We start from the raw sequence: 24,532 nt of genomic DNA, 5'->3' as shown, positions 1-24,532 counted from the left end.
TCTCCCTTTACTACACTAATGCACAAGTGTACGCTGTGTGCAGAGCTTGGATGATCAGAATAAAATGGCCCTGTGCTGTCGTCTTCAGTTAGTATGTTTATACATGCGGAACTTAATTTTAGTATATATATATATATATATATATATATATAATATAAAAATATTCTTTGGTAAGTAACACTAATCCAATTTGTGACTTTAACCTCAAAATGGCTTTTCCTGAGTTACTCCTGCTTTTTCTACTTGTTTCAATCCTCTAAGACAGATGGTTCATTTCTGTGTGTCACACTTTACATCATCTCAGTGCTATTTTTACAAAATGTCAATCTGCAGCCACTTTCCTTGTGTCTCAAAACCTGGATTTTATCTTTTTTTCCCCTTAAATAAATAAAGTAGTGTAAACGCTTGTGGTCTTTATCCTTTTTATATTCGTTAGAAAGTTCAGAGACCCACCCAACCCCCTTTTTCTTTTAATTACACTATTCTTAACATATTCCCTGTTCTGTTATGCTGAGCATGCATTATGTGTGTGGGTAGCAGAAAAGGCAGTTAAAACTGATTTTACTACTGTGGTGTAGCGGTCGAGTTATTTTCTCATTGTGAAGCAGGAAATCATAATCATATTGTTTAAATGTCTGCTCTTAAAAAGTAGACTGTGATTTGCAGAGTTTCCTACATAACAAATTCTAATTGACCACATTGGATGGTCAAAGAGAATCAGACTGAAAAAAGATCCTTCCCCTGCTCTTAAAGAATATTATACCACATGGTGAGATTCTTTTCTTCTTTTATTACTTGTATTGATCATGTGCAGTTTGTTGAATTTGTAATATGTGTATTTGTGGCATCATAAAAACATTATTAAAAATTAAAAGAAGAAATGATTGGCTGTTGAAAGCCTCCAAATGTCATTGATCTGCAAAGATGGGACCAGCAGGAGGGCAGAACAGGCCTACAGGCTGCTGGACATTTATTGCATAAGGCTGCTTTACATCAGTGTTACCATGCTTAAGCACCTGATGAAACCATAGAGGTCAATTAAAAGATCCTGAATTAGCAGTTATGACCGGTTAATTTCTATCTTGGTTACAAGCATAGGTTAGTAATGGAGAAGAAAATGAATGAAATATAAGAGAGACAGCAGTCCTTTACAGGAAATTGTATCTTTTCGATTACTTTAGTTAATTCTTTTAGAATCAAACTTATTGGAAGAGTTCCCACAAATCCTCACTATCATGCTGTCGACTGACAATGAATCTGTTTTTAGTGAATACAAAATGTATTCTATAACTTTCCAAAGGGCTGCTGAGCACCCACAAAATACTTTTCAACCCAAGACCTGTTTATGGGTTAGCTTTTGTATATTTGTATAGAAATATAATTGTATAAGCTTAGCCATTGTAAGGTTTAAGGTTGTTTTCTGAAACTGACATTTTTTCATCTAGAGACAGTCAACCCTAATAATAATGTGCACTTCCAAAGTCTGGACAATTTTACTTGCGTTTATGTGTGCCGTGTTGTTGGTCATTTGATTCATTTGAGTGTACAGAGTCTTTGTTTAATTTTGGCTTCTCTATAAATGTGTGTGTGTGTGTATATATATCTATCTATCGGTGTGTGTATGTATTGTCACGTAACTAAGGGTGGATGGAGTTGCTTACTGGTTTCTGCGCCGCTCAGCAATGAGGTGCGGAGTCTAATGTGTCCCAGGTCTTCGCCAGGGACCCCCGCAAGGGAGTGTGGGTTTTGCTACGGGTGACACGCAGGTCGCAGTCCTCAGAGAGAGCAACCAGTGAAGCGTAGATGGAAGAGGAGTCAGGCGGTCCGGGTCAAGCCGTGCAAGCAAGTGGTACCAGAAAGGAGAATCCATAAACGAGGTCAGTAACGTAGCCGGGTCAGATACGTGGAACACAGGAGACTGGAGCGAAGGTCAGAGACGTAGCCGGGTCATACACTGGAAGGCACAAGGAGAATATATGTATATATCAATGAAAGCTGGAGCAATGGGGACCCAATACTCTGGCACTCATTAGGTGCCAGAGCCAGATATTTATAGGAGAGGGGGGCAGTCCTAACTATCGGCGGTGGTGACGCTGAACACCACCGCCGGAATCTGGCAATAGCATCCCGTTGCGCCGCCGACAGGAGGCAGGAAGTGCGTCTGGTTGCCTAGCAAACAGACGCTTGTGGCCGGAAGCAGGCGCCCGTCCCTGTGCTGAGGATGCGGCACGGGGACGGTGCCTGACAGTACCTCCTCCCTTTCTTCGTTCGGTAGATCTCTCTTTGAGGAATTGTTTTAACAGAAGTGTGGTATGAAGGTCCTCTTTATTTACCCAAGATCTCTTCCCTGGACCGAAGCCCTTCCGTGGAGAACACGAGAATCCAGGATATGACTAACCTTGAATTCCTCACCAGCAGAAGTCCGGATAGGAGCAGGGTGAGGGGAAAGACAATGAAATTTATTGATGATAAGGGGTTTGAGGAGAGAGACATGAAACACATTGTGGCCCTCAAAGAGGGAGGCAAAAGGAGTCTGTAGGACACTGAGTTGATAATGTGAGTTATTGGGAAGGGACCAATATAGCAAGGAGCCAATTTCTGATGTGTGAAAAGTTCAGAATTAAGGTATCTGCAGCAGGAACCGGGGAGGAAGTATGACTGGAGAAGTCAGGGAGGGTGGGTTGGGTTCCATAGAAAATAGAGAAAGGAGAGGAGCCAGAAGATTCATGATGATGAAAGTTATGGGAGAACTCAGCCCAGGGTAGCAGACTAGACCACTCAGTTTGGTTATCCGAGGAGAAGCATCGTAGGAAAACTTCGAGGTCCTGGTTAGCTCGTTCGGTCTGACCGTTGGTTTGTGGATGGTAACCGGAGGAGTACTTGACGTCGGAACCAATAGTCTTACAAAAGGCCCTCCAGAATTGTGATACAAATTGAACCCCATGATCCGAGATTATTTCACGGGGACAGTCAAGAAGTCTAAAAATTTTCTTGATAAAAATGAGAGCAAGCTGAGATCCAGATGGAAGAGCAACCAAGGGTACGATGTGGGCCATCTTCAAAAATCTGTCAACCACGACCCAAATGGTAGTAAAACCGTTTCTGGAAGGAAGTTCAGTGATGGAATCCATGGATATGCTCTACTGTGGAAGGTCAGGAATAGGAAGGGGTTGCAGAAGGCCAGAAGGAGCCAACCTGGGGTTCTTACTACAATTTGCACTGGAGGCCACAATTCTTTGAACATCGGAATGTAATGCAGGCCACCAGAAACGTTGATGTAGGAACTCATAGGTTTTCTTGAGCATGCCCGGATAATTTAGAGGAGTGCGCCCACTGTAAGGCTTTGGATCTCAGATTAGGTTCCAGTTAAGAACACCCCCTAGGTGGGGTCTTCGGAGAAGTCTTGGTAACTGGAATTGTACTGTTGGGATTCAAGATGAGTTGAAGCTCCGAGGGAGTACACAAGTTAGAATTTTCGAAGGAGTGGAAAAGAGCGTCTGCCCGAACGTTCTTGGACCCAGGGTGGTAGGTTAGGATTAGGTTGAAGCGAAAGAAGAAAGATGCCCATCGGGCCTGACGAGGGTTGAGGCATCGAGCCTCGCTGATGTAGAGCAGATTCTTGTGGTCCTTTAAGACCGTCACAGGATGTGGCACCACTCCTCCATGGCTAATTTAATAGCGAGAAGCTCTTTGTCACCGATGCTGTAGTTCCTTTCATGATTTACGAACTTCTTAGAAAAGAAACCACAGGGGAGGCGAGTGCCAAATTTTGACTTCTGAAAGAGAACTGCGCCAACACCGATGGTGGAGGCGTCAACCTCATGGTAGAAGGGTTCCAGTTGGTCTGGTTGGGAGAGAACTGTGGCAGATGAAAAGGCTTGTTTCAGGTGCCTAAAAGCCTCCAGAGCATCAGAGGACCAGCACCTGGTGTTGGCCGATCTCCGAGTTAGAGCCGTAGTTGGAGCAATGATGGTAGAAAAGTTCTAGATGAACTGCCTGTAGTAGTTGGCAAACCCAATAAATCTCTGGACGGCCTTAATGCCTTACGGAAGAGGCCAACTGGTAATGGCGGATACTTTCTTCGGGTCCATATGCAATCTGGAACCTGATACGATAAACCCAAGAAATGGAATTTGCTTGACCTCGAAGATACAATTTTGCAATTTGCAATAAAGCTGATGGGTGTGCAGACGAGACAGAACCTCCTTAACATTGGACCAATGAGAGGGGATGTCTTGGGAAAAAATCAAGATATCATCCAGGTAGACAACGACAAAGCGATGCAGAAGATCTTGAAAAACCTCATTGACGAAACATTGAAAGACTGCGGGAGCGTTACAAACCCCAAAGGGCATAATGAGATATTCAAAGTGTCCGTCCAGCGTATTAAATGCTGTCTTCCATTCGTCTTCTTGGCGGATGAGGTTATATGCCCCTCGGAGGTCCAGTTTGGTGAAGACTTGTGCCCCGCTGATCCTGTCAATGAGATCGGAGATGAGTGGTAAGGGATAGCGGTATTTGATGGTGATCTTATTTAACTGTCGGTAGTCAATGCAGGGGCGCAGGGACCCATCCTTCTTCTTAACGAAGAAAAAACCCGCACCGGCAGGAGAAGGAATTTCCTAATGAATCCACGGGATAAATTTCCGGAGACATAATGAGACACAGCCTGGGTCTCTGGTAAGGACAAAGAGTAAGTCCGACCATGGGGAATCTGCTTACCCGGAATTAATTCAGTCAATCCCAAGGGCGATGAGGTGGAAGGATCTCCGATTTAATTCTGGAGAAAACATCCTTGAAGGCATGGTAGGCCGGAGGAAGAGTGATCTCTTCAGCGAGAATGTGGGTATGAGTAAGGCAAACTCGCGGACAAGGCGGGGAGAGGCACTGGTCACGACATTGAAGACCCCAGGAAATCACTTCGGCTCGAGACCAGTCGAATTGCTGAGAGTGGGCTCGGAGCCAAGGAATGGGATTCACAGATTGAGGTAGCACTAGGAATTGGATCCACTCTTGATGCAAGGCTCCCACCAGCAGCCACACAGAGCTTGTGATACTGGAGATGGTACCGTTGCTGAAGCGATTACCATCCACAGCCGTGAGTTTAAGCAGCTGTGGAAGATTCAGTATGGATAAATGGAGCTGCGAAGCAAGAGAGGCCGAGATGAAATTCCCAGCAGCACCAGAGTCCACAAAGGCAAATGTCCGCTGGGGTCCTTTGGGGGTAACCAGTTGCACGGACATCAGAAACTCAGGGTTAGAAGGCGGCCTCCCTCTTACCGTCTAGGAGGAGGAGTTTCTTTCTTAGGACAGAGACTTAGAACATGGCCAGCATCCCCACAGTATAGATACAGTCTCTGCTTGAACCGTCTTTTGCGCTCCTCAGGGGTTAAATTGGAATGGCCAAGCTGCATGGGATCTTCTGGGGGAGATATTGGGTTTTGGAATTGGGGTGCCAATCGGGGAGTGCATCTAGCAGAAGATCTCTCCGTAGTCCTCTCCCTGAAATGGAGGTCGATCCGGATACATAGAGAGATTAGGGCATCCAGTTCGGAGGGAAGCTCCCTGGTGATTAGTTCGTCCTTGATTCGGTCAGTAAGGCCATGCCAGAAGTTGGCGATGAGGGCCTTTTTATTCCAGTGGAGTCCGGAGGCGAGAGTGCGGAACTGTACCGCATAGTGACCGACTGATAAGGAACCTTGACGGAGGTTCAGGAGGCTAGAGGCAGCAGAGGAGACCTGTCCAGGTTCGTCAAAGACCTTCCGGAACATATTGATGAAATAGTTCTCCATTAGAGGATCGTTCCGTTCTCATTACAGTGAAGCCCAGATCGCCGCCTGTCCACTAAGCAGGGAGAAAATGAAGGCAACTTTAGTATGCTCAAAGGAGAATGCTGCACAGTTACATTCAAAGTGGACAGCGCATTGGTTGAGGAATCCTCTGCATCTGTTAGAATCCCCGTCGAGTTTCTCTGGAGGAGGAATTTGGAGTCCTAAAGAAGAGGAAACCACCGGAGCAGAAGCCGAAAGGGAAGATGCAGCCGAAGTAGTTGCAGGTTCTGGCAGTGGTGTTAAGACGCCCTGCAAGGAATCCAGTCGAGAGACCACTCCTTGGACACATTGTATTAAACGAGCTTAATCTGCCTCCTGCTGTTCAACTGGACGGTCGAGATGGAGAAGAGGATCCCGAGCAGAAGGCTCAGCTGTTCCATCTGAAGTCATGGCCAGAGTATACTGTCACGTAACTAAGGATGGATGGAGTTGCTTACTGGTTTCTGCGCAGCTCAGCAATGAGGTCTTCGCCAGGGACCCCCGCAAGGGAGTGTGGGCTTTGCTGCGGGAGACACGCAGGTTGCGGTCCTCATAGAGAGCAACCAGTGAAGCGTAGATGGAAGAGGAGTCAGGTGGTCTGGGTCAAGCCGTACGAGCAAGTGGTACCAGAAAGGAGAATCCGTAGACGAGGTCAGTAGCCGGGTCAGATACATGGAACACAGGAGACTGGAGAGAAGGTCAATAACATAGCCGGGTCATACACGAGGAGCACTAGGAAGACTGGAGAGAAGGTCCGAGACGTAGCCGGGTCATACACTGGAAGGCACAAGGAGAACATATATATATTAATGAAAGCTGGAGCAATGGGGACCCAATACTCTGACACTCATTAGGTGTCAGAGCCAGATATTTATAGGAGGGGGGGCAGTCCTAACTATTGGCGGTGGTGACGCTGAACACCACCGCTGGAATCTAGCAATAGCGCCGCCGACAGGAGGCAGGAAGTGCGTCTGGTTGCCTAGCAGGCCCCTGTCCCTGTGCAGGGGACGCGGCACGGGGAGGGTGCCTGACGTGTGTGTCTGTATGTATATATGTATATGTGTGTGTGTATGCATATATGTATATGTGTGCGTGTATGTGTATATGTATGTGTGTGTGTGTGTGTGTGTGTGTGTGTGTGTGTGTGTGTATATATATATATATATATATATATATATATATATATATATATATATATATATTTATTTAATCTGTGAAATACATAATATTGCACATACACCGATCAGCCGCAACATTAAAACCATTGAGAAGTGAAGTGAATAACATTGATTATCTTGTTACAATGACACCTGTCGAGGGGTTTTATGCAGCAAATGAACAGTCAGTTTATGAAGTTGATGTGCTGGATGCAGGAAAAATGGGTAAGCGTAAGGATCTGAGCGACTTTGACAGGTGCCAAATTGTGATGGCTAGATGACTGGGTCAGAGCATCTCCAAAACGGCAGGTCCTGTGGGGTGTTGCTGGTATGCAGTGGTTAGTACCTACCAAAAGTGGTTCAAGGAACGACAACTGGTGAACCGGCGACAGGGTAATGTAATGGGTGCCCAAAGTGCATTGATGCACGTGGGTAGCGAAGACTAGCCTGACTGGTCTTATCCCACAGAAGAGCTATTGTAGCAATAGATAATGTGGATGCTTGTATTGCCATTTGGAGGCTATTTGGGGTACCTCTTGGTAAGTTAGCTCTCATTTTTAAAAACGCATATATGTGTGACCCAAAAATAGGGACTCATGGTTTAGAGTTAGGCCCACCCCATTAGCAGAAGCGTCTTGACGGGGCGCGTGGCTAACCATATATTTGCAAATGTTTGTAATTGAGAATTCTGCTTTTTATGTACAAGTTGAAATAGTTCCTTTACTGGTTATAGCTGTGTGCTGGGGGATTTTTCTCTGTATTTGTTCCTTTGTGGTTAAACCCACCCTTTCAAGCACCAGTTATGAACCTATAAATTGATTGAGCGACTTCCACTTCTGTATGATAGAAAGGTTTCAGAACACACAGTGCATCACAGTTTACTGCGTAGCCGCAGACCAGTCAGAGTGCTTATGCTTACCTCTGTCCACTGCTGAAAGCTCCTACAGTGGGCCAGAACTGGATCATGGAGCAATGGAAGAAGGTGGCCTGGTCTGATGAATCATGTTTTCTATTACATCATGTGAACAACTGGATGCCCGTGCTTCGTTTGCCTGGGGAAGAGATTGCACCAGGATGCACTATGGGAAGAAAGCAATCCGGCAGAGGCAGTGTGAAATCTTGGATTCTGGCATTCATGTGGATGTTACTTAGATACATACCACCTACCTAAGCATTGTTGCAGGCCAAGTACACCCCTTCATGGCAACAGTATTCCTTGATGGCAGTGGCCTCTTTCAGTAGGCTAATGCACCCTTCCAAACTGCACAAATTGTTCAGGAATAGTTCGAGTAACATGAAAAAGAGTTCAAGGTGTTTACTTTGCCTCCAAATTCCGCAGATCTCAATCCGATCAAGCATCTGTGGGTCATGCTGGAAAAACAAGTCCTAGCCATGGGGGCCTCACCTCACAACTTACAGGACCTGCTGCTAATGTCTGGGTGCCAGATACCACAGGACTCCTTCAGAGGTCTTGTGGAGTCCATGCCTAAATGGGTCAGAGCCGCTCTGGCGGTACGAATTTTAATGTTGTGGCTAAGGGGTCTGTGTGTGTGTGTGTGTGTGTGTGTGTTTATATGTATAGGTGTATATATCTATTGTTATGTACGTCTAGTCGCTATCCAAAAAAAACGATTTTCCACCTCCAGTTTGGTTGTTCCAAAACACAATGCTATTTAATAGCAAAAAGCAGCAGAGTAACAATTCAAATAAAATAAGTACAGCCATTACTATTGCAGGCGCCCTGGATCTAATGTACAGTCATTCAGTCTTGAAGTCTGTGGTCAATGTGAAGAGTGTCTGCTGGTCCCAGAGCCCCTGCTTATATATAGTCAGTGATACAGTGAAAACAATACAGATGATTTGCCATGTTTCCATAGGTTCAGGTTTCAGTAACGTCCAGTGTAATGCAGGTCATTAGCCAGTTCAAATGATGCCATCCAAGGGTGTATATTTATGTCTGTCTGTCTGTATGTATGTGTGTATGTATGTATGTGTGTGTGTGTATGTATGTATATATATATATATATATATATATATATATATATATATATATATATATATAATGTATGTAGGTTTTGAGTCGTTTGTACCATTACTTTTGGTCCCTTAAAAAGTGGGAGGCACATATAGAAACCGTTGTAATTCCTACACCGTTCACCTGATTTGGATGTAAATTCCCTCAAATTAAAGCTGAAAGTCTGCAGTTAAAGCACATCTTGTTTGTTTTATTTGAAATCCATTGTGGTGGTGTATAGAGCCCAAAATATGAGAATTGTGTCGATGTCCCAATATTTATGGACTTGACTACATGTATGTGTGTGTGTGTGTGTGTATATATATATATATATATATATATATATATATATATATATATATATATATATATATATATATATATATATATATGTGTGTGTGTGAGAGAGAGGGATATACATATGTGTCATCTTTGTGGCTAACAGTGCATCTTAGAGTTTGGAACAAGGTACACTGGCGATAAAAGATAAAGTGTAGATGATTCATGTACATTGTCTTCATTGTTAGAAGTATAAACTCTGAGATAATGAACAAGGAAGAGGTCTGCATGTCAAGAAACCAAGTGCCCCATACATTATCTATAAGCCGTATTCCCAATAATTTTTGTGCCAGTCATTTTGCACACATTATTGTGCCAGACCTGTGTCCACACACATTGTATCATTTCTTATATACATTGTATACCACAATATTTTCCAGCAATGTGCCCCCACGGTTTGTACAAGTCATGTGCTTATACAAATGAAGTCATTATGTACCCCACAAATAATATTCAGCCATGTGCTCATGCATTATATGTACTCACACCACACTCGAGCCATATGCCCTGACTGAAAGCGTATTACATATAAGACAGTCTTCTTGGTATTGTGGTATATAAGCAGCAACATTTCAATGTCATTTTAAAAAAAAAATCTACTTGCAAAAGGTATCTACAGTGACTAATAAATAAACCCTATTATTTTTATTTTCATTATAATATTGTAGAACAATTGTCTGTTCTTTTATTTTTATTTATTTTTTATTGGCAGAGGACACACGAAAGGTTTTGATTTGCTGCCTGTGTTGCATGTACAGCAATGAACCACAAAATGCCATAGAAAAACAAGCCAATAACTGGATAAAGGTAAGAGAGCTTCACCTGCAGGGCCACTGTAAGGACAGTCCAAATATATTAATATTATTTAATAAAAAAAGTCACAGAAAAAATGAAAAATTGAATACTATAAACAAAGTTTGAATACTGTCAACAAAGTTAAATAAAGTTAACAAAACTGTATAGCAAACCGCATGTTCGTTTAAAATATGTATTAAAAGGCGCCTATACATAGTATGAAGAAGCGCTTGCTGTCTAATGTAGGGATTCAGGCTAGTGTCTGTCTATGTCGTATTTTGGATGTTCCTAAGTATCTTGATGACTGAGCTAGGAATTGGTGATGCATTTTGCTAATGTCATAATGCCTTGAAATCTATAGACCATGAATTTCATCCAGTCTTTATTCTTCCAGTCAATATGCTGACTAGGTTCATGGTAGTATACTTCAAGAGACAAAAGAGAAATGGAATAATGAGAAACAGTACCACAATACTATCTATGTACCATGATGCCTATTCAGGATTCAATTACATTACGGATCAAAGAGAAGGGTATCCCATTATCCTGCCAGTCAGTGGAACAAAAGGGTATGGTTGAAAAAGAGGGATAGGCTGCGCTTCCTCCAAATATATGAAGCAGCCAAATGCGAACCTGAGAGTGTATGGGGGACCCCTAAACTCCCAACAATGTTAGATACGTATAAAAATAGTCAGGTTCTGGGCACTTGTAAAGGAAAGATATATCAATTTAATATGGATAGGTCCACAATACACTCCGGCCGGAACGAGACAGCTTAGATGTGTTAAACAATTAACATGCATCAATTGACACTGCCGAAAACAATGATAATGGTAAAAAACACTACAAACTCAGTGTGATTGCAAATATGGTTAGAGTGCACTTGCAAGCTACTAAAATATGAAATGACAATTGATATGAACCGCAAAAAGAAAATGTAAGGAAATATAATGTCCAGAGTTGTAAAATAAAAATGTTGGTGATGATAAAAAATGCAAGCAAAAATGAAATTGGTAGCCGTTACTCACATGAAGCAGGGATGTCTGGCTGTCTATAATGCAGACAGGCACTTAGTAGCAGTCCCAGAGTCTGTGCTGATGAGGTTAGATATAACGTTGATTTCAATGATAAAAAGCACCCAGCAGAATGCCAATTATTAAAACAAGAATGAGGAAGAAAGTTCTTCTAGTTCCTAAAAGGAAATAATCTCCTTCTTGTTGAAAGAAAAAATGATCCCGCTCAAATAGCGTGTGCACGCAGCGGGATATCTCCGTGTTGAGATTAAATGTATGGATATCAAAATGCCTCCAATAATGGACAGGTACCCAGCAGAATATAGGTGGTGATGATCCAAATGTAGTCCTCCTAATCCCCAACGTAGTCTCTCTCTTTCTCATAAAGTTGAGGCTAAACAGGGGAAGCGGTAGTGCCGCTGCGGATGAGCGCATACACGCTACAGGCTGGTCTCCGATGTGGATGTAGTCCTCATAATCCCCAAACGTAGTCTCTCTCTTTCTCATAAAGTTGAGGCTAAACAGGGGAAGCAGTAGTGCCGCTGCGGATGAGCGCATACACGCTACAGGCTGGTCTCCGATGTGGATGTCTGTATATGGTAATGTAAGATGCTAGCATGCTAGTAAGTTGAATAAAACTGAGTTGAGGGACAGTCTCCAACGCGTTTCGCCCGGTGGCAATGGCCAGTGGGCTTCCTCAGGGATAGTAATGTCCAAGTGGTCTTCCTAGCCAGTTTTTAAAGAGATCCAGATGTGCCAATCAGCCAAGAGGCAATGGAGTAATTAAGTAATTAGTGAATAAATCTGAGTACTGGTGATTGCACAACAATCCAACAGGCATGATGGAAAAAAACAAAAGAAAACAATAGTGCACTAGTTGCAAAACAAAAAAGAGCATGTTTGAACATATATAGAAAAATATATATAAATAGATCTGGTTGCATAAATATTAATGGGTGATGTACATGGTATATATATGAAATGAACAAAAATAAATAAATAAATAAAAATAAAAAAAAATAAAAAATAAAAATAAAATAATAAAAAAAAAATTAAAAATAAATAATAATAATATAAAAATAATAAATAAATAAATAAAAAAAATTTTTAAAAAAATAAATGAAAATAATTATAAAAATGAAAATAAAAATAAGTATAAGTATAAAAATAAAAATAAAGTGGGAATATGGTATAGCTGGCATATTATTCCCATTGTATCAATGTGTATAAGGACAAATATAGTGGATACATTATGAGTGGAGAAAATAACCCAGGTCAAAATCCACATTCAATCCTTTTGGGATCAGGGTTTTAAGATTAAAAATCCATCTCGCCTCTTCTTTTGAAATAAGGGAAATGAAATCTCCACCTCTCCAAGGTTTATGAACTTTACATATTCCTAAAAACTGAAGTTTAGTGTGGTCGTGGTTATGATGTTTAAGAAAATGAGATGATACGGTATGATTATCTAAGCGATTGGTGATGTTGCGAAGGTGCTCTGAAATTCTAACATGAAGTTTCCGTATAGTACGCCCTACATATTGTAGTCCACACGGGCACTCCAACAGATAAACCACACCCATAGTATCACAGGTGATTTTGGTTTTGATCTGAAAGGAGTCACCTGTGGTATGAGAGTGGAAGTTGGTGATGGGCTTTGTTCCCTTATGATTAATAGTTTTGCAAGCATGGCACCTATTGCAATAATAAAAGCCCCCACTTTTCTCTTCCAGCCAACTCTGTTGGCATTTTTCTGCAGTTGTTTTTGGAATGCAGCACTTGACGAGCTTAGTGTTAAGCGAATCTGATTTTCTATAAATGATCCTTGGATGTCCGGGAAGGATGTCCTTCAGATGCTCATCCATGCGTAATATGTGCCAATGCTTCCTTACAATTCTTTCAAGTTCTTTATGATTGGAATTGTATTTTGTGATGAGGGCCGGTGGTAAAGGATTTGAAATGTCCTTATTTACTTTTGATGGAAGTAAGGTAGCTCTGTCCGTGTCTCTAACTTGTTCGAATGCTTTATGTATTTCAACATCATTATACTCTCTTTCAAGGAATCTAGTCTTCAAAACCTCAGATTGTTCCTCATATAGTGCCAGATTAAAGCAATTCCGTCTGATTCGAGAGAACTGTCCTTTTGGTATATTAGTGAGCCATCTCTTCAAATGTCCACTAGATGCTGGGATGTACGAATTACAATCTACAGGTTTCAGATAAGTTTTAGTTTGTATACAATTGTCGACGATAGAAATGTCCAAATCTAAAAACTCAACTCTGGTATCACTAAACTGAGCGGTAAATTTGAGGTTGAGATCGTTCGTATTTAGATATTTAAGAAATTCTTGGAGTGTGTCCACATTACCGGTCCATATACATAGCACATCGTCTATGTATCTGTACCATCCAAGAATGTGTGAACTATATGGGTTGTTATGCCAAATGGTAAGATTTTCCCAATGGGCCATGAACAGGTTCGCGTAACTGGGCGCGAACTTCGCGCCCATCGCAGTCCCGCGAACCTGCTCATAGTATCCTCCATTGAACCAAAAATAGTTGTGATGTAATGTAAATTCAATAGCTTGCATGATAAACTGTATCTGATCAGTCGGGATACTTGTTTCTGTTGTGAGAATGTGCTGGACATGCTCACAGCCTGTCTCATGGTCAATGATGGTATAGAGTGAACAGACGTCACATGTCATAAGTAAATATCCAGTTTGCCAAATTATATTTTGTAAAATCTGTAAGACATGACCAGTATCACGGAGGTAACTCCTCTGTGTGATAACTGCAGGTTGTAAAAAAGTGTCAATGTAACTAGAGAGGTGTGTAGTAAGTGAATCAATCCCAGATATGATTGGTCGGCCAGGTGGGTGAGTGATGGATTTGTGGATTTTGGGTATACAGTATATAACCGGTAGTCGTGGATGTTGAGTGCTTAGAAACTGATGTTCTGCTTTGGTCAAAATACCTTGTTGGAGAGCTCTATTGAGAAGTACAGTGAGTTCTGCTTTATACTTCTGAGTGGGATCCCCCAATAATTTTCTATAAGTGGAGGTATCGTTTAGCTGGCTCTCTAGCTCCAAAAGATATGAAGATTGATCCAGGAGGGTAATTCCACCCCCCTTATCTGCTGGTTTGATAACCAGATTTTTGTTGGATTGTAGATCTTTTAGAGCTCCTCTTTCCGGTTTGGTGATATTGTAAATTCTGTTCCTTGGCTGAATGTTGAGTTTGTCAAGATCATTCTCCACTAACTTCTGGAAGGTCTCTAAATATGGACCCTTGCAGTGTGTGGGAAAGAAGGTAGACTTAGGTTTTAGTTGAGTGTGATGATATAAAGTGGAAATGTCATCTTTGTTAGACAGATTAGTTCCTGAAACAGATGGATGGGCAAGGAAAAACTTCTTTAGTGTGAGATTTCTGATGAATTTATGCAAGTCTATATAAGTCTCAAACTTGTTGAGTGGTCTATTGGGGGCAAATTTAAGGCCTTTACTTAGTAGATCCATTTGAGGTTTGGTTAGTGTTTGACTACTCAGATTAAATATACCTCTAGCTCCTATATTGGGCTCTGTATTGCATTCCGTGGATTTTTCTGTATTTTGGTTTTGGGCCTTGCTCCTTCTCTCTCTACTGACCTTAAATCCTCCTCGTTTTCCTCTCGTGATGATGATCTTTCCTTTCTCTTTCTGATGCTTTTTGGACTTGGAGGTGTATCCTGGATTCCTTGGGCTAGTTCTAAAAAATGCTCAATGAAATCATCTGCATTAGGTTCTTCAGGTTCAATTTCTCCCTGATGTGGATCGATGTGTTTAAGTTTGTCTAACAATGTTGACTGGTCCTTGGATAAAAGGTGCCGTGCTTCCTTAATGCCACTCTTGAAGCCTTCCTTGGCAGCTATATCCTGTCTATCCTGTTTGGTCCTAGGAGTGCCTAGAGGTGGTCCTAAATTCCGTTGGTCTAATGGTTTATAGACCTTATTGTAGGCTCTATATTTAGGTGGATTCCTAATAAGAGGAGATCTAGATACATTCAATCGGTGAGATCTCTTCTTTGGTGTATGATTGGATCTGACATGTATATTAGGTGTTGCAACTAGTTTCTTGTTTTGAGATTGTGCATATATGTGAGAATGTGATTCTCTATTTGTTGGTAATACATGATAACCATATTCTAGATCTTTGAGATCCCTCTGAAATTTCTTTCTTTTTAGGGCAATAATATCCTCTTCGATGCTTTGGATTTTAGTCGAGGTCAAACTTTCTAGATTTTTAAAATCTTCCAGATGTTCTATGGGTTTAAGTTTTTCCCGTATGAGGTTCAGTTCCTCATCAATCTTGAGGAGGGACGAAGTTCTATTTTCAATGATGAGACTCATCAATGAGTGAGAACATGTATCCAATATACTGTTCCATTTGTTTAAGAAATCCTTATCATCTGGGATAAAAGTGGGGGCCTTTTTAATTCTAAGGCCTCTGGGAATGATATTGTGTTCTATGTATTTAGTGAGGGTGGTGGATTCCCACCAATACTTAGTTTCTAAAGTGCGAAGTTTCTCATATCTGATATAATAGGAACAAAAATTATCATCCTCGACTTGTGGTGTTAGTACCCTCTCTTGTCTCGAAAAGATATCGCCCACCCTAACAAGCCTATTATTCCTAATGATATGTATCATTCCTACAAATGTGGATGGAGGATGCTGCTAGCCTTAATCTAGGGGTATAACAGAATGGTTGAAAAAGAGGGATAGGCTGCGCTTCCTCCAAATATATGAAGCAGCCAAATGCGAACCTGAGAGTGTATGGGGGACCCCTAAACTCCCAACAATGTTAGATACATATAAAAATAGTCAGGTTCTGGGCGCTTGTAAAGGAAAGATATATCAATTTAATATGGATAGGTCCACAATACGCTCCGGCCGGAACGAGACAGCTTAGATGTGTTAAACAATTAACATGCATCAATTGACACTGCCGAAAACAATGATAATGGTAAAAAACACTACAAACTCAGTGTGATTGCAAATATGGTTAGAGTGCACTTGCAAGCTACTAAAATATGAAATGACAATTGATATGAACCGCAAAAAGAAAATGTAAGGAAATATAATGTCCAGAGTTGTAAAATAAAAATGTTGGTGATGATGAAAAATGCAAGCAAAAATGAAATTGGTAGCCGTTACTCACATGAAGCAGGGATGTCTGGCTGTCTATAATGCAGACAGGCACTTAGTAGCAGTCCCAGAGTCTGTGCTGATGAGGTTAGATATAACGTTGATTTCAATGATAAAAAGCACCCAGCAGAATGCCAATTATTAAAACAAGAATGAGGAAGAAAGTTCTTCTAGTTCCTAAAAGGAAATCCTCTCCTTCTTGTTGAAAGAAAAAATGATCCCGCTCAAATAGCGTGTGCACGCAGCGGGATATCTCCGTGTTGAGATTAAATGTATGGATATCAAAATGCCTCCAATAATGGACAGGTACCCAGCAGAATATAGGTGGTGATGATCCAAATGTAGTCCTCCTAATCCCCAACGTAGTCTCTCTCTTTCTCATAAAGTTGAGGCTAAACAGGGGAAGCGGTAGTGCCGCTGCGGATGAGCGCATACACGCTACAATGCAACCAGATCTATTTATATATATTTTTCTATATATGTTCAAACATGCTCTTTTTTGTTTTGCAACTAGTGCACTATTGTTTTCTTTTGTTTTTTTCCATCATGCCTGTTGGATTGTTGTGCAATCACCAGTACTCAGATTTATTCACTAATTACTTAATTACTCCATTGCTTCTTGGCTGATTGGCACATCCGGATCTCTTTAAAAACTGGCTAGGAAGACCACTTGGACATTACTATCCCTGAGGAAGCCCACTGGCCATTGCCACCGGGCGAAACGCGTTGGAGACTGTCCCTCAACTCAGTTTTATTCAACTTACTAGCATGCTAGCATCTTACATTACCATATACAGACATCCACATCGGAGACCAGCCTGTAGCGTGTATGCGCTCATCCGCAGCGGCACTACCGCTTCCCCTGTTTAGCCTCAACTTTATGAGAAAGAGAGAGACTACGTTGGGGATTAGGAGGACTACATTTGGATCATCACCACCTATATTCTGCTGGGTACCTGTCCATTATTGGAGGCATTTTGATATCCATACATTTAATCTCAACACGGAGATATCCCGCTGCGTGCACACGCTATTTGAGCGGGATCATTTTTTCTTTCAACAAGAAGGAGAGGATTTCCTTTTAGGAACTAGAAGAACTTTCTTCCTCATTCTTGTTTTAATAATTGGCATTCTGCTGGGTGCTTTTTATCATTGAAATCAACGTTATATCTAACCTCATCAGCACAGACTCTGGGACTGCTACTAAATGCCTATCTGCATTATAGACAGCCAGACATCCCTGCTTCATGTGAGTAACGGTTACCAATTTCATTTTTGCTTGCATTTTTCATCATCACCAACATTTTTATTTTACAACTCTGGACATTATATTTCCTTACGTTTTCTTTCTGCGGTTCATATCAATTGTCATTTCATATTTTAGTAGCTTGCAAGTGCACTCTAACCATATTTGCAATCACACTGAGTTTGTAGTGTTTTTTACCATTATCATTGTTTTCGGCAGTGTCAATTGATGCATGTTAATTGTTTAACACATCTAAGCTGTCTCATTCCGGCCGGAGCGTATTGTGGACCTATCCATATTAAATCGATATATCTTTCCTTTACGAACAAAAGGGTATGTTATTGTAAGAGTGGGATAACTGTTAACATTAGTTGTATTACTGTTCCAAAGGAGGAACACAACACAACAAAAAATTAAAACGCAAATTATACTTACTGATAATTTTATTTCCTTGAAAAACTCCAAAGTGGCCCTAACAAAACAGATAATCCTTAATCAGCTGGACAGGGGAAAAAATTGGACAACCTTGGAAGGTATATAGTGTGACTCCTTCTCTTGTTGTCTTTGAGTAACTTGCCAAGCTTTCTCTGAAAAACACATAAACATATAACAATTGTGGCTGCCATGGAGTTCTTCAATTAAATATCAGTGGTATTATTTACTTATTTCCTCCTCAGGCCCCTTGGCAGTTTTAACAGATGGGATGTACCTAAGGATGCAGTTTGGATCCAAAAATTCAAGCAAACACTGATCAGTCCATACATTTAAAATATTTTATTGATCAACTGTGCATCAGCCGAGGCTACGATATACAGAAGGTAATGTCTGGAGACGGTATGAAGCGATGACCAGTCTGCTGCTTTCCAAAGATCATTTGCTGAATCCTGAGCTCTTTGTCCCCAGGAAGGTGTCACTTTCCTTGAGGAATGCTTCATCAGTATTTTTGTCGCCTTACATCCAGTCCTATTATAAGCCAGTGAAAGTACTTCTCAAACCCATCTTACGAGAGTATCTTGTGATAGCGCTTGCCCATGGACCTTCAGGAAGTACAAAGAGATGTCCAGGTCAAGAGTGTGCAATCATTTCTCATTTTCATTAGTTTGCATTGGAAAAAGGGATGCATGTACATTTTTTTGATTGATATGAAATGTGGAAACTACCTAAGGCAACAAAGCAGGATTTGATTGTAGCAATACTTTTTCGGTGTGCATGTTCAGAAATGATTCCTTACACCGCAAAGCTTTAAGTTCTCCCAATTTTTTAGCAGATGTGATTGCCACTTAGAATAGTACCTTGGGTGTGAGCTTTTTAAGTGAAACATCATTTAAGGGTTCAATTGGTTCTTTTAATAGACTTTCCAAAACAAGATTAAGATCCCAAGGCCAAGGTGCCACAAAAGATTTGATGCAAGGATGAATTATTTTAGCCACTTGAAAGAACTTTCCCACCAGATTATCCAATGCCAATCTTTTGTCCAGATGCTCTCTAAGTGCCAAGACCTGTACCATCAATGTCCTATGGGCATGGCCCTGATGTAAATCCTGCCCCTGAGGGGTGCTGACAGTCCCTGGATTGGTTAATCTAGATTGTCAAATTATAAATGTAACGAAAAATCATATGTTCTTAACCCTATTAGCCAAATGCCTGTTATTTTATGTGTATGAGAAATTATAAACCTGAGTGGAATATTCCTCTCTCGTATATCTTGCCATCTTAGGCCATCCACAATATATTTATATAATTTGGGAATTACAGTATATATGTATAGAACATAACTTCATGTGCCCACACTATGGTACGTATGTAGAAAGGGAGGTTAGTGATAACAGCGCTGCTCTGGAATGTATATTATATAGCTGCCAAAGTGGGTCTGTAGGGGACAAATTCCAGAAACTTCCCCAATAATATAAAACAAACAATGAATAATGGAATATGAATTCACTTTAAAATATAGCGAACACACAGGATTTCTCTGTACACATTACGTCTCCAGATACCAACCTTAATGGAGAGGAAGGATCTGAATTTTTAGGACTTTGCCAAGGGATCCCTCCACCTCTTCGGGCATTATCCTCGAACCCAATGAAAAACAACAAGAGAAAGGATAGATCAGGTTCGCAAGAGGAAGAAGAGGAGGCCGAAAGGTTAGGAGCAAGATTGAAAATAAGGAAGTAGTCACTATTAGAGAGTGTACTACCATAATGGAAGGAATCTTCAATTTGAGTAATCAGCCCCTTAATGACCCCAAAATAGGATTATTAAATAAAGGCCTCAATTTTGCCCCAGTAATCATTTTGACAAATTTAATACATATATTGATTTACACAAATTTATCAGAAAACTCACCCTGAAGAAATTTTTTATGAGAGAGAGTGCAAGAATCAGTTACCATAGGGGGCTCGTAATATATTCATGCCGATTTGAAAAATATGTCTACTTTTTATCCTAGTTATATAAAGGGGCCGTATGTTGAAACTTTTCAGAAGTTGGTGGAAGAGGTCCTTAGAAGAATGTTTGACTCTAGTAAGAACGCGAGCAGGAGCCTAAATCTGCCCAAGAAGGAACCATTAGCTCTTAACTGAAAAATGACCACCAACTTATTATTAAACTAGCTGACAAGGGGGGGCGGTCACTGTACTCAATAAAGAAGACTACCTGAAGGAATTACAACAACAAATTGATGATAGGACCACGTATGAACACTTGAAAAGTGATCCTACTCTGGCGTATAATATGGAGTTGGGGAAACTACTCAGATATGCTTTTGCTAAAGTGATTCTAAATAGATCAGAGTTTGAATTTCTGTATAATACACACCCAAGAATCCCTGTAATTTTCACTTTACCGAACATACACAAAAGCCTCACTGCACCACCTTGGAGACCTATTGTATCCGGCATTGGTTCCATCACGTCCAGCATTTCAGAATACATTGACCAATATTTACAAGGGGTGGTTGTGAAACAGCGGGGTTATCTTAAAGATACCACACAGGTCCTGGATATGATTAGGAACATCACTTGGAAAAATGGGTACATACTCATGACCTGTGATATTACCTCTTTATAAACTATTATTGCCCACTCTAGTGGATGTGAACACACGAGTAACATTTTGGCTGATGAAACCACTATTCCATCTGAACGAATTGAATTTATTATCCAAACCATTACTTTTACACTGGAGCACAATTATTTTTGGTTTCAGGGAAGTTAATATAGGCAACTTAGAGGGACCACAATGGGAAGTAAATTTGCCCCCAGCTAATCAAATTTATTTTTGGCGTACGGGGAAAATACATCTGGGCCAACAACCCATTTAAGGAACATCTGTTTGAGTGGCAGAGATACATTTATGATGATGTCTGTATCTGGACCGGCCCTCTTCAGGAACTTCATGAATTTGTTATATATGCTAATAACAATAGCCTTAATCTCAAATTTACTGAGAACATCAGTCAAGAAAGAATAGAGTTCCTGGACCTGGAAATTTATGTGGAAAAAAAAAGACTCCAAACTAAGACCTTTCTGAAACTAGTAGACAGAAGCACCTTTTTACCATCATAGAAGGTGACTGAACAATATACCTAAAGGTCAGATAATGATGGTTAGAAGGAATTGTTCCGATATTTCCACCTTTTAAATAATGGCTCTTGAAGGAGAGGTTCAGAGAAAGGAACTATGATGACGGGGTCATAGAAAGAGCCTATCTGTAAACCAAACAGATGAAGAGAGAAGACCTTTTAGTGTTGAGATCTGTGAAGAAGAATACGAAGTCAGAAGAAGTTATTTTATTACCCAATTTAGTGATGGAGTTAGAACACTTGAAGGATCTTTGAAAAAACACTGGGATGTTATTTTAATGGATGAGAAGCTGTCTACTATTCTTCCAGAAAGACCAAAGGTGGTCTATAGAAAAGCGGCAAATCTAATGGACATTTTAAGCAGCAGTTATGTCCCAGTGGATAGAATGGACCCCCAAAGAAACATGTTTAAACGAACAGAAAAAAAGGTTTCTTTCTCTGAAACCGTTTTCAGGCGTGCAAGACAACTAGGATGAATAATATGAAACCAACTACAACATTTTCTTCAAGGGTGAATGGAACTAAATACGATATAGGAGCACATTTTTTTGTGACATTTCAGATGTGGCATGCCTACTGGAATGCCCATGTGGCTTGCAGTATGTGGGCAGAACCATGAGAAATTTAAGAGTTAGAATTGTGGAACATCATCAAGAATGAATTTGAGGCACCTGCTCATTTTTCTAAAGTACACAACCATGACCCAACCCTATTAAAGTTTATTTCGATCAAGAAACTGATTAAACCGTAGAGAGGAGGTGACTTTATAGCTTCTATATCAAAGGAAGAGGCAAAATGGATTATTAACCTTGATACTTTGACTCCCAGGGGTTTAAACACCGATTTTGATCTGGGTTCCTTTTTATAGGGACCCAGACCACTTCTAGTATTTTTCCTGGTTTAGTGACCCTCGCCTGTTTATCCACTTCAGTATTTAAATACAGCTTATCCGTCTTTTTACTATATCATAGATCCATATAGCCTGTATGTTTATGGAAGCTCTATACATGTTGGTATTAATGTCATAGTACTACCAATTTCCTCTTTTTCCCTATCATTATAGCCACTCGCTTCATTACATCTTATACTAAAGTTTATTTACTCTCATTGATTGCTTTGGAATTTGGACATGTGATTATGGACTAATGATAGTGAGCAAGGATGGTCTTTTATTCACATAAATACCGCCTCATTTGAAGTGACTTTATTCTCTCCTTATAGCCTGAGGAAGCCTGGTTTGAGGGGTGAAACACGTTGATTTGAAAGCATTTACATTCGCTTTTTACTGAATTTATCCATCCTACTCATTGCAGAAGAGAATCTTTCATTTACATCACTTGCAGTGGGACGCAAAATGTTTGTGTGCATTCCACCAGCTGGAGCCGAACAAACCGGAAGCTCGGCATTTGAACCGCAATTTGCATTCCAAACTACAGGAAATCACAGAGAATCCATCTAGTGAGCCGTAGTCGGCAGTGCACCGCGTTCATCGGAGAGAGACTCTATCACACAGAGCCCCTAGACTGCCGATGTGTTCATGAGAGACGTTATGAACTTTTACATTTTTGTGAGTACTTTTCACATATTTTTATATTTTTATTTTTTGTGCATGCATTTATTAGACTATACATCTGCATATATACATCTTACATTGATGGGAGTCTATATTGGACTTTTACCTTAAGAGCATTTTTCTGGACTTTTGGACTTTGAAATTTCTGTATTATATATATTTTTTCTTTTTTCCTGTAGAAGACTTTGCTCTGATGAGATTATGCTATACATTGCTCTTTTATTCCTTGCTCTATCTGTACTATTTTTGGCCAACAGGGCATTATCTAAATAAATATTTTGTTAGAAACACCATATACAGAAGAGTTATATTGCATTAGATCTTTACCCTTATATGTCATACGCTTGCGCCGTGGGACAAGTTTATTCATTATGGTGTGTATGTGTTTACATACAAGGAATTTGTGAAAGTTTTAACACTTGTAAAAACATTAACAACTCCCCAACAGAACCTTATAGTAGACAATTTTATAGCCACAGAGAAAGATTTGTTAATATTGGCATCTCCTTTACAAACAACATAGCACAAAATTGACTTTGAACTTTTAAAGATATTCTATCACAGTGTAAAGCTAGGTACACACTACAGGGTTTTCATCCAATAATCGGCTCAATCAGCCGACATACGACCACTCGTTCAAAAGTCGGGTCAGTGTGTGTAGTGACACGATGGTCGAAAGTCTGCCCAAATGGACGATTGTCGCCTCATTTGGTTGGTCGTACCGTTTAATATTTTTGTTCCAATCTCGTTTCCGTTGTGTAGTGTGTATAAACTTCCGTCCGATCCACGACCTGGGGGGCTTGTGTACGTAAATTTTTGGGTTATTATAACGGTACAGGTATGTGCCCAAAGCATTTAGCTGTCTACACATGTTCACTGAAATACCTTCTTGTCAAACTTCTTTTATATATTATTTTTCTTTTTCAATTTTTTCTTGTTTGATAACAGGTGTAACATTAGTGGTATCAGTGGTATCTAAACAGGTCTTCTCACCGTTAATTCTTCGTTCTGACATAAAAAAATTAGGTCACTAGAATGAAATAAAGTCCTTAAAGCAGGTACACTACATGTGCTACTGACCTTTTTTAATGTTGTTGTCGTCCTGGTCCAGTACTTTGACCATCATCTCCACCTCTCTTGGGCTCATTGGATTTGCTCTTTGCTCTTCTTGAGTATCTCCATCCCCCACCTTAACTTTTTCGACATTTTTTTGGCCCTTCCAGCACCATCTCTGACTCTGTCTCCGTCTCCATAGCTGCAACCCCCACTGACACCTTCTCCTCACCCGCAACCCCCACTGACTCCTTCTCCTCAACTTTAATACCCACTGACACTTTCTCACTCGCCATCTTCTGACGCTCCTCGGCACCAAACAGGTTCCTCTGTCATTTTATACACTCAGACATGGGCGTTCGTTTCTGCTGTGGACCAATCGGCGATGATGCACGCCGAGAATGGAGCATTCCATTACATACGAAGGGATTTTATTATTAGGAAATATTCATTGCATTGCACTTTAGCAGTTAAATGTTTTTCTAAATTTTATGAATGTTACTAAACTTCTATTTTATATGCATGAATGAAGAGACAATGTTGCCTTCTCTTTTAATGCAGCTTTGGGTGTTAACTATAGTGAAAGCTCTGCCCACTTTAGGCTAATGTCTTTGGTATATCGTTACCTCCCCTGCAAATGATGCTTCAGTAAGTGCGAAATTAAAATCATTGCTCACGACAAGATGGCTGTAAAAAGTCGCTAAAGGGACGTCCGCTCTTCCCTTTATCGTCCTAAACAAGGCTAGTGTGTATGCAGTCCATGG

The 24,532-nt window shown here is 40.6% G+C and overlaps 1 protein-coding gene across 4 annotated transcripts in view; it reads left to right on the top strand.

Moving 5' to 3' along the window:
- Window positions 1-24,532, top strand: part of FANCC (FA complementation group C) — a 220,269-nt gene that overhangs the window by 34,552 nt on the left and 161,185 nt on the right. For all 4 annotated transcript variants that reach the window (XM_075211083.1, XM_075211081.1, XM_075211082.1 and 1 more), the window contains one exon: window positions 10,033-10,127. In XM_075211083.1, coding sequence (XP_075067184.1) covers window positions 10,033-10,127 — 95 coding nt within the window. The remainder of the gene's footprint in view (window positions 1-10,032; window positions 10,128-24,532) is intronic.

This window comes from Mixophyes fleayi, chromosome 1 (genome assembly GCF_038048845.1).
Source record: "Mixophyes fleayi isolate aMixFle1 chromosome 1, aMixFle1.hap1, whole genome shotgun sequence".
Lineage (NCBI taxonomy): Eukaryota > Metazoa > Chordata > Amphibia > Anura > Limnodynastidae > Mixophyes > Mixophyes fleayi.
Note: the sequence above shows the minus strand (reverse complement) of the source record. Positions and strands in the feature narration are given on the sequence as shown.